This window comes from Helicoverpa armigera, chromosome 28 (genome assembly GCF_030705265.1).
Source record: "Helicoverpa armigera isolate CAAS_96S chromosome 28, ASM3070526v1, whole genome shotgun sequence".
NCBI lineage: Eukaryota > Metazoa > Arthropoda > Insecta > Lepidoptera > Noctuidae > Helicoverpa > Helicoverpa armigera.
The window spans coordinates 5,795,616-5,811,588 of NC_087147.1; the positions used below are offsets into that span (position 1 = coordinate 5,795,616).

Consider the following 15,973-nt stretch of genomic DNA (forward strand, 5'->3'; position numbering starts at 1 on the left):
TACGCCACAGACGCTCTCCCATCGTCTAGACTTCAAAGATGTGGTACTTCATTTTCATGCACTAAGTGCACTCGACAGGGCGAGTCGATTTCCGCTTAGCGTTCTAAGATGGGAGCTATCATTGACTTGTTTATGGTAATGAGTATGCAGATTCTCTTTTTATTCTTGGCTGCTTGATTGTCTATGCGAATTATTTTGTTTCTTATTTTGCTATTCCGGAATTTAACAAAAATAAAAATGCGTTCTGATTTAACTAAGTATATTTGGAATATTTTGCAATCTGAATATATATGGTTGTTGTCGCAATACGTAGCCACCAAATGCTAAGATACGGACACAATGGCTTGCACAAGCAAGTGACTAATGACAGCAGACAATGCGTTTTGTACTAGCTCAATATTAGCGGGATATTGATTCATCAACACATTTTACGTGACACGCCTTGCTATCAACTTGACATTCTTGTAGGGTCGCTCCTGGTATTTCAATTAATCATTGTGCGGTTTTCATCCACTATTGTTGTAGTTTAATTGTTAAGGACTCTAAAATCATCCGGGTCGTTCTTAGAACAAACTACTTAGTTGAAAACCCCAATGAAAGAATTATGCATAGGTGTACCTAGTAGGGAAATATTTATTAAAAATTGAGCCTACGTTCTTCGTTCCATATTAAGCGTGCCATTGCTTTACAAAAACTTTTATCATAGCCAGCACTTTCTTGATTTATAAACAAAACCTCAAAGTAAATGTTTTACTTGGTTCTGCTTGTAAATCGTGAATTTATCTGGCACGTCTGCTTAACGTTTCCTGCGGTTTCTGCAGACAAAGCTGCACTTGCATCAAACATTGCACAACTTACACGTTATTATATCTACGCAGCAGAAACAATGCTAAACAATTTCAATAAATACATTGCATTTACTAAATTGTTAGTTTGTAGGAGTTGCTTGAAATGTTTCCTTGTTCTTAGGTAGGTGTAATCAAAAATGAGTCAAGTTTATGTATTCTGGTTGAAGACTTTCTCCATTTGCATTTGTCCTCGTCCTCTCATGTGGACTCTTGTAAATTGTCAGTTTGTCATCCAAAACTCTATTTACTTTCCTGAGCACCTACTGCCGCTCGAAATATCTTGTTCAGTTGGCAGTTAGCAGCACAGTAGAATTTCTAAGAACAAGATTGTTTAGTGCCCAACCTATGTATCAGATAACTTCCAACTGGTATATAACAATTCCAAAATCCATAATTATTTAATTAACCTATAAACTTTATTCTAAAAGTCAAGAAACAAGATCGTGCGTAACATTTTAGTATCTCTGCAATCAGTGTCGCCATTTAATTGAATGCGTCTAATAGTTCATCAGCTGATATTTCGATTGAAGTCTTATTTTTATACAAGCAATTGTTTCCATTGAGAAACAATGATGTTTGCAAGATGAAGACGAAAACTAGCGAAAGAGTAAAATGAATTGTAACTGAGAAGACATTTCTTAAGTGATTGACCAAGAAGTTTAGTAACTAGGATACAAGCTGACTTAAAATTGGTAGAGATAATATTATGGAATGAACCTGGCAAAGGCCGTACGATTGTGAAATGTTATCCGAGTTAACCAGACACCATATCGTTCAACAGTTACCCCAGGATGCAATGGAATCATCTAGCACCCAATAAATAAAAATTACGAAGCCATAAAAGCCATTCCAACGGGTGTGGAAACGCAATAAAATTCGGCTCATTTGATATCAAACCTCCATCGTGTTAAAGGCGCCAACTGTCGAATTTCAAATTATCGAACATCCGGTGTAACGGCTGCGTTCTGAGGAAGTGCAGTCCATTAATAAATTCAGTAAAGTAGCCGTACAATGGCGGTACTGATTTCTTACATCTTAAGACAATGAGGTTGATTAATAGAGGCATTTTTTATTAAACTTGTGTCTTGCAGAACAGGTTGTGTTATTTTAGTTTTTTATCTCTTTGTGTACATTCTTGTCGGATAAAAGATAAATGGACATAATAATTACATATTACACTTTATCCAATAAGTTAAGTTCGTTAATCAGGTGCCTAGTCTTTTCCCAACCATGTTGGCGACCCGATTTAACGTGCGTTTAGAAACACGGTTAAGTTCGTTAAAGAAGTATAGACTATTGTAGTTTTTTTTGACATAATGGTTACTTTGAAGTATCATCAGTGAACCGTTGTACGTGTGGCGTGAGTCATCGATTCTATGGCCTTCTTATTGATAGTAGTTACTGTCTAATATCTACTAGTTTGCGTGTTGCTGTGCTATTTAGATGTAGGTACCTTACCTACCTATGTAGTTTCGAGATTCATTCATAATGATAAATTGGCTGGCCGTGTAGGTACCTAATATCTTCTAGGTTATCTACGCATACTCTATGCGTAATCTACGACATTTTCAATGCATCAAGTTTTTAAAAGAATTGTGAAGTGGATCAAATGCTGGTTTTGTGATTGTATAGAGATCCAAGACCTCTGTTTTTAAAGTTGGTTACAGTTTAATTTGTGATTCTTTGAATTGCGAAAGTAGAATTCTCAGTAATTTCGGTCATAAAGTTTATTTTTCTTTTAAGTAGTGATTCGCGTGATGAGCTCCTTCTATAGTAAATCAAAGTATTCCTTTACAAACCTACTATTATCACGTTTGATATTAATAGCTGTAATTTGAAACGAAACACGCGAACCCAAAAAAACATCAAATTAGTGTTATTAAAGTTTAATAAAAATAAATAGGTAGGTACCTGACTGTTTCTAGTGTAAATGTTTGCAAACCTTGTTCTCTCAAAAACTTTTCGATTTGTCTATTATAATATATGCTAATGTGTAAACCTATTTATATATTTATCACCTATTTATGTATTACCTGTCTAGTGTAATTACTGTCGACATTCTAAATTCTTATAAGAAAAAAATCGACAACATACTCATTCTCATTCGTTTTTTTTTTTTGCCGTGTGCCTAAGAAATATTGTTTTTCAAGCAAGAATGCAGACACCTTTATTAAAAAGTTATAAATTAATATTATTATCACCAGCCATGCCTACGGGTTTGAATATAGAATGATTGATCACGTAGTGGTTAATACCGCATAGCTTGATGCAAGCAGTTGCAAGCGCAACGAACGCAATCCACGCGCGCCTTAAGTGGAAATGCTGAGCAAAACCTGTCCCTTCCCGCCTCGGGAAATTCATGACCACGGAGTTTCAAACATTGCAAAAACTTCTTTAAGTTTTATTTTTAACACTCATAAGTAGACCACTTGAAACAAGCGTTACATTCTCTTCTTCGTCATACCTACTCTCTGCTTTTTAGGACAACGGTTTTTAATCGAATATTCGATTCTTAATTCAAACTACTCACCGAAAAAGTCCTCCCAAGTCATAGAGTGATCAGAATCACCGTTCGCACCATCCATCTTCAAACACTGTTTTCGGCTCCGCTAACTCAACATATTTTCATAAGAATAACTTTGAAGTAAAAATAAAACACACAAAATCGTTTTATTGCTGTCACCAAACACAACTGGTTACATTTTGTTTGTTGATAAACAAAAAGACATCGCGTTCGATACTCTCGCTCGGCGGGGCAACGAAACGCACGCCCTCACGCTCAGCGACCGACTCGTGAATGGAACCAGAAATGAAAAAGTTTGTTGCGTTTCGGCTCTCGCCCTCGCACACCCATCCCGTCAGCGTACTCTCCGCCTATACGCTGTGCATGCTTCACTTTATCTCAATTACTTGCTGTACTAATAAGCATAATCTTAGTGGAAGTTTCCTGAGGCACTACCTGTGCATAATTATCTTAAAAGAAGTACCTAGGCGTTACAAAAGTAAAGTACACAGTCTCTTATCCATTGAATGATCTAGATAAGCAAGGAATGTAATACCTCTACTTGCATTTCAATACAATATGCGTGCGGTATAAACTCACCTTACTGGCAAGTTTATTTTGACAATTTGAACCTTGATAGAAAGTAGAAAAGTTTTTAGACTACATTAATTTCTGAATGAAAATAAAAGCATACCAATTATAAATGATTAACAAATAAAAGAAATCGTTAACTATTATTACAAAAACTTACAAACATTGGAGAAACGTAATTGCTATAATTTTATATTTTATTTACTTTCCGCGTTTTTTCATTTGCACAAAGATTGAAGATTAAAAATAGAACCAAAATATTTTGTTATCTGTGTGAGGAGAGCGGGCATTGATCTTTACAATTTAGAGATGTAGCAAATGTTTTAGTCGAATTACAATGTTTACGTGACGTGCAGCACGTCATACAAGTCTGCGCTCTGTACAAGCCTAGGCGAGTTTTCGCGACAGTCAGTATCACTGCCAGGATTGATGGTTGGTAATTTTCACTTCAGCAGTAGCACAGTAAAGTCAAATTCCGTAATAGATATATAAAGGATGAAAAAATATTGTGACATAATAATGTAAAGTATTTAAATAATAAAACTGAGCCTTCACTATATCCTATTCACCGATGGCAACCCGACCGATGACAAAACATCACATTTTTATGTGAAACGGGTATATATGCACAAATCTTTTCATTTAGGGTCAATTCACACTGAAAGAGCAGCGGCCGGCAGCGGCCGGCAGCGGCCGTAATTGCAAGGGATTGAGCGTGAGCGCGGCGGGCCGCGCGGCGCCGCGCGGCGCCGCATCGCGCCGCGCTCTTACATTTTCCGTGCTCTTACGGCCGCTGCCGGCCGCTGCTCTTTCAGTGTGAATTGACCCTTATAATTTGGTGTAAAGACACCAATAAAATGCTACTACTGCTATTCTAAATATAATACAACGGATATAACATATAAATCCTTTATTTCATTCTTTATTTACAGTAATTGTAAGCTAACTCCTGAACCTTATCTTCTACATAATAATCTTTTCGCAGTAGTAGTTTCAGTACAAGGGATATAATCATCGGCAAGGTTATTGGGCCCTGACCTTCACCTGCGCAGAAGTGATTTATTGGTTTATTGCCTTAAGTGTACAGTGCGCAAAGCGATTCCCACTCTTCCGCCGAGAGCTCATTATCCGTGCCGATAAATATACAAGGGATGAAAACAATACAAAGCCTACTGTAGATTTGAATAGGAATCTTGATGATAAGTTGTTCTTACTTACTGCCAGTGGGCGCTATAAAATGTTCGAGTAACGTCTCCATCCACAGAGTACATTTATATTAAAGTACTCTGTGGTACATTGTCTCTATCTCATTTTAGACAATGTACTCTGTGGGCCGATCTCAAAATTCTTCAACAAAAGCGAGTTGATATTTTCTGTGAATAAAACAGCGCAAGTGAATTTATTAATATGGAGATTACGCGCACCACCTTAGGAATTGCAGTTGGAATAGCTGGTACCTTGTTCCTTGGATATTGTGTGTACTTTGACCAACAACGTCGCAAGGATCCTCTATTCAAAAAGAAGTTGAGAGAACGTAAGTTTTTATAATTATTGAATTAAAACTGTTAGGAATTTATAGTCTATGACATTTAAAAAATGTAGGGTTGTTAGTCTATGAAAAAGAATGACGGTGGTGTGATTTGTCATGATGTAAAAACCAGTGAGAACAATGTTATAATTCCTAACAAAATGTGATTGTATTTCTTTAACTATTAATAAAGACTTTCAAGAATACCAGAAGTTTGAATACCTACAATAGGTTATGGGCCCAGAACGCCCGAGAAGAAAAATTAAAACCGGGATTGGGTAATGAAAACCCAACATGAAAAACAAGTGAAAAACTAAAAAACAGTAATAACAAGGAAGAAAATAAAAAACGGTGAAAAACTAAAAAATGGAAAAACCTGAGATAATACAGATAGAAAAATTAAAAGATGCGGAAACATTTTTATTGTGGAAATTTGAATTCAATATACACTTAAAAGCGGCAAATCTTGCAAAAACAATTGCACAAATAAAAGAAGATGACAAGAAAAGTGACTTCAGTATCAAAGATGCTCAGGTGCAAAGAATTATCATAAGCAGTATTGATAAGAAACTAAAAGGTCACATAATTAATTGCAACAGTGCACGTGAAATGTACGTAAAATTATGTGAAATATTCGAAGGTTCTGAGCAAAGAAACAAAGATGCCCTATTACAAGAGTTTTCACATATAAGAAACAGGACAGTCAATCGCTTTCCCAATTAATAAGCGAAATAGAAAATTTACAATTTCGTATAAATCAGCTAGGAACAAAATAGATGATGAAATGGTCATATCAAAATACTAAGCTGTTTACCAAATAATTTAAACTATTTTATAACTTCTTGGGAATGCATGGCAGACGATAAAAAAACCCTTCAAAATTTAACAAACAGACTTCTGGCTGAAGAAAATCGAATGTTGAAAGCAAAAGACAGTGACAAGCAGCTAGCATTTCAAGCTACATCTTCATCTACATCTAAGAAAAAGTTTAATACAATAAAATGTTTCAAATGTAACAAAACAGGGCACATGAAGAAAGACTGTAGAGCCTGTAGTATCTGCAAAAGGGACAACCATGAAGATAAAGACTGTAAGTTTAAGAATAAACAGTGCTCAATCTGTAAAAAATTTAATCACAAAGAAGAAAATTGTTTTTTCAAAAATAAGAATAAGAATGAGAATGAAGAAAAAAGTAACAAAAGAATAGAAAAGGCATTTTTACAAATGGTGAAATTCAAGAACAAAACAGAAAGAATTTGTTGTAGATTCTGGGTTACTGCACACATGACCAAAAATTTAGACATACTAAAATTTTTTGAATGTAAACCATCATCTGTTTTGACTGCAAATGAAGAAACAATAGAGGTGAAAGGGACTGGTAAAGTCATTGGCAATAAATGCACTCTTAATAATACCCTGCTTGTTCCTGACTTATCACAAAATTTATTATCGGTTAATGCAGTTACAAACAATCAAGGAGTGGTTATATTTACCAAAGATAATGTAAAATATATAAGGAGTCAGAATTAATATTAACAGGAAAAAAAACGGTTTATATAAAATTAATTTGGATGATAATAATATGCAAGAAAAACACTGTTAATGAAAGAAAATGGCACTGCCTTAGAATGGCATCAAAGACTTGGACATCCAGGAAAGAAAATACTAGATATATTACCAGATGTGGCAGATGGAATAAAAATAAATGGATTAAGGCAAATAGACGAATGTGAAATCTGTACACAAGCTAAACAAACAAGACTCCCATTTAACACAGTAAGAAACAGAGCCAGTAGACCACTTCAATTATTACATACTGATGTATGTGGACCGTTCGAAAACAAAACTTATGATGGCTATAGTTATGTTTTAACCGTCATGGATGATTATACTCATTTTACAAAAATATACTTGCTTAAATATAAAATGAAGTTAAAGAAAATTTAAAACATTATATAGAAGAAACAGAAAGAGAGAAGAAAAGGTATCTACCATAAGATGCGATAATGGAGGTGAATACACAAGCAATGATTTTAAAAATGGTGTACTGAAAAGGGAATAAAACTAGATTATACAGTACCATATTCACCACAACTAAATGGTAAAGCAGAAAGACTAAATCGAACCTTATTAGATAAAACCAGAGCATTACTATTTGATTCAGGGTTAGATAAAGAAATGTGGGGTGAAGCTGTATACTGTTCTACTTATATTATAAATAGATTACCAAGTGAATCTTTGAAGAATAAGACACCTTATGAGATGTGGCATGGTAAAAGGCCTAATATATCTAATATATGCAAGTTTGGTTCAATAGTATATGCTAAACAATTACATTCAAATATTAAGAAACTAGATCCAAGAAGCAAAAAGTTAATCATGATTGGATATACTAATAATGGATATAGATTGTGGAATAAAGAAGAAAGAAGAATTGAAATAGCAAGGGATATTGTTATAATTAATAATAATAAGAAAATTGGAGAAAAGTATGAAGAAACAGGAAGTTCGGTGATAACAGAAATAATACCAGGTAATAATGAAGAAGAAATAAATCAAGAAGAAGAAAGTGATGACAGTTATTATGAAATAGAAGAGTTAGAACAACAAAGGAATGTAATAGAAGACAACATCCCAGATATTATTGATGAAGTAGAAAATGATGAAAATAAAGAAAGTAATACTGCAGAGATAGAAACTATAGAAACTATAAATACAAAACGACAACGGAAAACCAGCACCTGCAAGATTATGTATTACTTACGTATGATGAAGTCATGAAGTCTGCTGAAAAGAATAATTGGGAGAAGGCCATAAATTCGGAGAAGGAATCATTGGAAAGTAACAATACATGGGAAATAGTTGATATAGGAAGAGCAAAAGGACACAAGATATTGTCAAGTAAATGGGTATTTTGTGTAAAAAAAATGGTACTTACAAAGCAAGACTTGTAGCGAGAGGCTTCGAACAGCAAAGCATTGACTATCAAGAAATATATAGTCCAGTAGTAAGTCAATCAGCAATAAAATCATTAATAGCAATTGCTGCTTCAAAGGAATATGAAATGATAACTTTTGATGTGAAAACAGCATTTTTGTATGGCGAGTTAAAGGAAGACATATTTATGTATATTCCTGAAGGATATGAAAGACAGCCTAATAAAATTTGTCGTTTAAAGAAAGGACTATATGGGCTAAAACAGGCACCAATGACATGGAATAAAAGATTTACAGAAACTTTAAGGAAACTTGGACTGAGAGCTACAAAGTCAGATCAGTGTGTGTTTTTTAACGAAGACAAAACTATAATATTGGCTATATATGTTGATGACGGTTTGGCCATATCAAAAGACAAGGAAAAGTTATTACAGATCTTGCATCAATTGGAAAAAGAATTTATCTTAAAACATATGAACAACCTCAAAACTATATAGGTTTTGAAATAAAAAGATCAGAACAAGGCATTTTGTTGCATCAGCAGAATTATACAGAAAAATTACTTAGAAAATATAATATGTATGATTCCAAAGCTGCAGATACTCCATGCATTGTGGGAAAGGAAAATGAATCTAAGATGGCTACGTCAAATTTTCCATACAGAGAACTAGTTGGTGGATTATTGTACTTGTCAACCAGGTCAAGACCAGATATCAGTCAAGCTGTGAATGAAGCAAGTAAAAAGGTAGAAAATCCATCAAGGCAAGACATATTAGCAGTAAAGAAGGTGTTGAAGTACTTGAATGGAACGAGAGATAAAGGGATTTTGTATAATGCTGGGAAAGATATTACAAGATTGCATGCATATTGTGACTCAGATTATGCAGGTTGTACAGAGACCAGACGAAGTACAACAGGGTTCATAATAATGTTGGCAGGTGGACCTATAGCTTGGTGCTCCAAAAGACAGCCGATAGTAAGTCTATCGTCAACTGAAGCTGAATATATAGCAGCAGCAGATTGCGTTAAAGAGTGTTTATACTTAAAGACTTTTATAAGTGAATTAATTGGTAGCAGTATTAAGATTAGTTTGAATATTGATAACCAGAGTGCTATCCAATTGATAAAAACAGGTTCATTCAGCAAGAGATCTAAACATATAGATGTGAGATTTTATTTTATACACGAAAATTATAAGAAAGGATATTTAGATATTATATATTGTCCTACAAATTATCAGATAGCGGATATGTTGACGAAACCACTATATAAAGAAAAATTTAAATTTCATTGCGATAAAGTTGTTGTGTGAATTATTGAGTGTTATGATTAGAAGTGTTTAAGTTAATGTTTTGAATACTTGTTTAAGTTAATGTTTTGAAAACTGATGGTGTCTCTGAAGTAATTATAAGGTATTTTTTATGTTCATATATTAAAAATAGGAGAAGGTGTTAGGAATTTATAGTCTATGACATTTAAAAAATGTAGGGTTGTTAGTCTATGAAAAAGAATGACGGTGGTGTGATTTGTCATGATGTAAAAACCAGTGAGAACAATGTTATAATTCCTAACAAAATGTGATTGTATTTCTTTAACTATTAATAAAGACTTTCAAGAATACCAGAAGTTTGAATACCTACAATAAAAACAGCATCAACAGGCGCTTTAGCGTTCTCAGTACTAAGTTCTAGCATAATTACTTCACTATTTAGACATATCAAGTTTTTTTACTAACCTAAAAATTTCACAAGGAATATTGTTACAACATCATGCATCAATCAATTTTCGCTTGAATAACTGTTTAATTTCGTTACTGCACCGCACAGAACTATAGTAATACATACTGCTACTTCATTGTGCAATAATTCAATTATGACTTAGTACATAGTTTGTTGCTTATTAAAATTAGTTACAGTTTGGTGGACTGTGCCAAACATGCTTTTGCAATGGTCTGAAAATATACTAAATATGACATGTGTAATCTAGAATAAGCATTTGTCAGTCATAAGGAGCCACTGGTAACCAAAATGTTCTAAATATTTAACTATAGCATCGTTAGATATCAAACATGCTGTGATTCATGAGATCATTATTGAAAGAGTTCAATGCATAGATATTTACTAATACAGTAGAATGCCTCGTTGATTGATAAAAAGGCAAAAGTAGTATAAAAAACATTGTCTAGTTTATGTATCTCTTGAGGTTCTTAACCCTGCATATTCCGTTTAATATAAAATGTTTTTATACTTATTTCCCAGACAGGTTAGAAGAACTGGTCATAAAAAATCACAATAGCATTTCATGAATAACAGAAAGAGATCAGTTTAGTGCACATTGTGTGGGAATTGTTTATGCCCGCTACTGTGAGGAGGTGGTGATGTTCAAAAATTCATTAGCCTCTTGTAAATTGCTAATTATAAAACAATAGTAAATCAGTTGTGTATTGCATACATTTGCGCTCCGCTAAACTGTCTAAATATAAGTCTATAGAATTTATCATGAAAAGCAGAATGCATCAAACTAAGGAATAGGGATTATGGCATAATTTTAGAGGTCTATGGTCAACAGAAGACCAGTATATATTGATAACAAATAATCTGATTATGATGAAAATAGCCTAAAAAGTAAAATATTTAGGAGATTGGCAATGAAGAGCATAAAGTGAATAAATTGCGGGAAAAGGCTACCATAAAGAATAGAGAGTATCAATCTTTATTCATATCAGAACCATTCCATTTATAAGACTATATATAAAAGCAGTTGATTAATGAAGAAATAAATCAGGATTTGAATTAGAAATTTGATGGTGATGCAAGAATGTAAAAAAAAATAATTTTTTACATTCTGGGAATGATGAAATTGATCAGACAAATTACCGTCCATATGATAATGATTAATAAAGTTTTGTTTATTACAGGCAGACAGAAAGCCCAACAGAATGCGACCCGGTCACGCAATCTTGGAGGTCCACTACCCGACATGAGCGATCATGAGGCTATGCAAAGGTTCTTCCTGCAACAGGTATATTTCAAATAATATATTTCACTACATAGTATAAAACAAAGTTGCTTTTTCTGTCCCTTTGTGTCTATATCCCATTGTATGCTTAAAGCCATGTATTCACTGAGAAACAATTGTTTATAAACACTGTTTCAGAAACAAAATCTGTTTCTGAAACAAATAATTTTGTTTCAGAAACATATAATTTTGTTTCTGTAAACACTACGTGTTTATCGAATGTTTCTGTGCTCCCCATCCGTGGCGGGGAGCACAGAAACAAATCAGTTGCGCAACATGTGCATACAAGTGTGGACGCGGGTTTCATTTGTTTATAAACGCCAAATAAATGTCTTCATAGCAAGTAATTTCTCTTTTCTTTTCTTTTCTTTTACTAGAAATGGACTTAAGCAAATAAATGTAGGCACCACACAACAACACTACTTCCTCGGGCGACATATTGTAAACATCTGACGGTGTGGACGGCAGTTTCCGAAACATCGTTGCTGTAAACATCTACGTGATGTTTCAGAAACTGTGTATCTGAAACATTGTTTCCCAGTGAATACGTGGCTTAAAACTAAGCAGCCGATTTTCATGCGTTTTTTAATGAGTGATTAAAGAGGAAGGATTGTATAATAACATTCATTAAATAGTGGGGAAATACTGTTATCCCGTGCAAAGCGGGCGGGTTGCTAGTTCTACATAGATCAATGTATCCATGGATAAAATATGTATATCTTATGTCACTTGCTTAAACATAGGTTGCGTTTTAGGAAGACTTATATTTATGTTGTCATTGAACTTAAGCCTTAGTCACTTTGATGTAGGTAGATCAAGAAATAAACTAGTAAATTGTTTTGTTTCCAGATCCAACTAGGTGAGGAGTTGCTAGCCGCTGGTGACTTTGAGGCTGGAGTGGAGCACCTCGGCCAAGCTGTGGCTGTCTGCGGCCAGACCCAAGAGCTCCTGAGTGTAAGTCATATTACTTATTTATTACTTTGCTGCGTATAACAAACTTGCTATTACAATTATACAGTAAGAGATCTTTCTAATCATGTGTGGCTGGGGAGTTTCTCCCACAACTTCTTCACAGCAAAAAAAAAGTTGTGAAGGGCGGGTGTTTTGGGGACTTCTGTAAATTTGACCTTCAAAAGTGCTGATTTGCAGCTCACTTTGCAAATGACTTTATCTTTACTAATCAATAAGATATGTTTTATGTACTTAGATGTATAACTTAAAATATTTATTTTCGTACATAGAACCACTTTTAAGTTCCGATATTTACCCATAAATATGTGTACGAATCTCACAAAGTTTAGAAATACGCTAATAATAATAATGACGTCCACGGCCGATTTCGGCCACGGCGGCTATTCTCGTATATGGAGATCAGCCAGCTGCGCAGGACATATTATAGTGCACGAGCATTTGCGCAGACACAGGTGCACTCCCTATTCCTTCACTCTCATAGCCCGAAGGGACGGCAATCCGAAACCACCGGAGAGAGATCAGGCGCAAGACCGACACACAGAAATACATAACATTGTTATTAATGGAATGTTTTGTGTATTCCAGGTGCTGCAGCAGACGATGCCAGCGCCCATCTTCCACCTGCTGCTGAAGAGGCTGCCCGAGGTGTCGGAGCGGCTCCGAGCCTCCATGAAGGCCAGCGGCAAGATGCTGCAGGAGGAGGACGTCGAGTAAACAGCCCCCGCACAAGACGAGAGAATATTTTCATAATATATCTACAATATCTCGCTAATCATGGAAACCTCCATCTTTGGTCGATAGATAACGCAACGTTGACGTAAGGCCTAGTGACTTCCATTTACTCATTTACTCATTTAATTTAATATAGGTCTTTCTTTCTAAACGAATATAATCTTTCGCAATTAATGCCTTATTTAAAGTTTGATTAATTAATAATAATGACACTTATTAACGCCTTACGTCAATGTGGCTATAGTTTGTAACATTCAAGTAATTTGTAACTTTCCTCTGACCGTAGTCTCGGAGTTGTCGCCGAATTATATCCGTGAACAGCGACCGACCGTTTAGTGGCGATGTATCGAATACCGCGTCGACACTTAGAACATGCAACAAGCATCTGCTTTGTAGACAGTTAAGTTATTTATAAAAAGTCCCATCAAAGAAACTATTGTTATGATTATTTCACCTTAGAGTAAATTGCCTTTCGACTTGCAAAGCCTTAAATTTTCCAAGTGCATGCATTGGGCTGTGATACAAAATGTGCTTGAAATCGATCCGCCATTTGATCGAGTGTTAACTTTGCAAATGGGAAGTGTAGCGTGGAGTAATGCAAGTTCAATAATAATGTAGGTATTTGTTAGTGTTATTTAGGTTTTGTTTTGTGTTCACAACTGGTTAAGGATGCTTGTGAGTTTTGATTGAGATTTTATTGTGAAATAAAAGTATTGTACAAATATGAGTGTTTTATTTCGAGTGCATTATTATAACTCGTTTCAAGGCTTTTAAAAAATAGTCCCATAACATTTTGCAATATCTGATAAACAGTACTGTATTAAAGAAAAAATAGCTTCATAGAAACTATCTGTCATGAAAGCGAATTTAGGGTCAGTTCACACCGAGACGCGACGATGCGCGCACATTTTTCACAGAGCGACTCAGAATATACTTTATTCACTACACGAAAAGATACACATTACATTGTGAGAATTCAGATTACGTTGCACCATGCAGCGCTGCGCCTCGCGGCGCCGCGCGCTCGCGGCGTAGCGCGACGTATCGTGACGTAGCTGTGCATCGCCGGACGAGCGACGTGCAAGAGCGGTGCTGCGCCTCGCGCGGCGCAGCGCGGCGTCGCGAGGTGCAGCCTGAGGCCGCTGTGGCGACTTCTCTACTACTTTTTGTCCCATGCATTATTTTTAGCATTTCTGTCACTATAGTTTTTGACGCTACATTATACAAACACTCGTAGCGCTGCACAAAAATTAACTTTCCTCGATCTCCATAATGCACGCACCGGCCAAATATACGTAGTTCTCGTGCGCTTGTCAGTGGTCGACTGCGGGAGGGCGCGGGGGCGGGGCCGCGCGGCGCCCGCGGCTTGTAGATGCGTTCCGCTGCGCCTCGCGGCGCAGCGAGGCGTCGTCCTGCTACGATTTTAAAAGATGCGCCTCGCGGCGTTGCGATGCGTCTCGCAACGCCGCGCGGCGCAGCGCGAAATCATTGGCCTCTTTGAGTATCGTCGCGTCGCGTCGCGTCTCGGTGTGAACTGACCCTAACTCAATTTGTAATAACTGGCCACTCTGGGGTAGTAAATAAGTACTAAACGCTTATCACCGCTGATAAGAGTTCGCGGCATCGCATCGATCGATATCAGTCAATGTACCGACGGGGGGGGTAATATTTTTCTAGTTCTATTCTTCAGTGATGCCATACTTGGGTTTTATTGTAGGCTTACTTATGTTCAAGTCCCATTAAAACACAAATATCCCAAGTCACTCACCATTTTATTTCAATAAAATTAACATAACAATTTATTTAAAACCATAAACTGTGTGCGCAGACGGGTAAATTGAGGACAACCAACAAATCGTACACTACCTACCTAGTTACAATGAATGTTAAATATATTACGAAATTTTAAATCTTAAGCTAAGTGTAGACTTAATTATAGGTTGCCACAGCATGCATAGTCGGATCTTTGTTACCTATTTATTTAAGGGTATAATTTAGGCGGTCACCAAAAATATTTTTAAGACTCTAAGCTGAGGCACCAAATAAAATAAACAACTCCAAAAAAAATAAATTGACTTTATTAAAAGGGCACTAAAATCGAAATGATTTATTATGATCCAAAAAAAAATAAAATAACATCAGAAAAATCGCAAATCTCGCACAAATATTATTTTTGGTTGCCAAAATGGATTAATGGTCACCAAATTCTATCCAACTAAAAGATTAATATTACTACCAAAAATCAAAGTTAGTGACGTCACTGCAAAACCGACTCCACGTAGTCTTGTCTGCCCTACCCCTAGATAGAGTGCAATTCAAAACGAAAAGCTCGCATGGGACCGCCGGAGCCCCGCAGCGCCGGGGCCGTGACAGAAGCCATGCTTGCTGCATAATGCTTGCTTACATTTTAAACGTAGTAGTATATTTAAGTATTGACTACCTACAATTTTTTTTTCTTGGGCCAATAAGCTTCGAATATTGACGTATTTTTTATAAACAAAAACTTAATCGGTATAAATAAATCTGTCAGGAAACCTTTTCACACGGTCGGTTATCCCCATGGTAAGTTATTCATTAACTTGTGTTATGGGTGCTTACACAACTGATACGTTTGAGATTGTTATTATGTTTTATTTATTCCCTTTAGTAAATGATATCTACTAATTAATTTTAAAACCACACATGAAATTAAATTTCAATGAACTATAATAGTACTTGTAAAAATATATTTTGAAGTTAATATTGGAGCCTTTGATTATATACATATACATAATCAAAGATTGGAGCCTATTATTTAATCAATGTATGGTATTCTATGTGGTCTATGTCTGTGTGAGTATAGTGC

General features: G+C 35.5%; 2 protein-coding genes across 2 annotated transcripts in view; one reads left to right on the forward strand and one right to left on the reverse strand.

The window, feature by feature from the left end:
• LOC110371445 (uncharacterized) overlaps positions 1 to 3,801 on the reverse strand; it is a 103,337-nt gene extending 99,536 nt beyond the window's left edge. The window contains exon 1 of the mRNA XM_064042278.1: positions 3,379 to 3,801. Coding sequence (XP_063898348.1) covers positions 3,379 to 3,433 — 55 coding nt within the window. The 5' untranslated portion in view covers positions 3,434 to 3,801. The remainder of the gene's footprint in view (positions 1 to 3,378) is intronic.
• Positions 3,802 to 5,233: 1,432 nt separating this feature from the next.
• On the forward strand, positions 5,234 to 13,267 carry LOC126056944 (mitochondrial import receptor subunit TOM20 homolog). Its single transcript, XM_064042318.1, has 4 exons — positions 5,234 to 5,476; positions 11,324 to 11,427; positions 12,274 to 12,378; positions 12,982 to 13,267. The coding sequence occupies exons 1-4, from the start codon at positions 5,350 to 5,352 to the stop codon at positions 13,108 to 13,110; spliced, it is 465 nt and encodes a 154-aa protein (XP_063898388.1). The 5' UTR covers positions 5,234 to 5,349; the 3' UTR covers positions 13,111 to 13,267.
• The last annotated feature ends 2,706 nt before the right edge of the window (positions 13,268 to 15,973 follow it).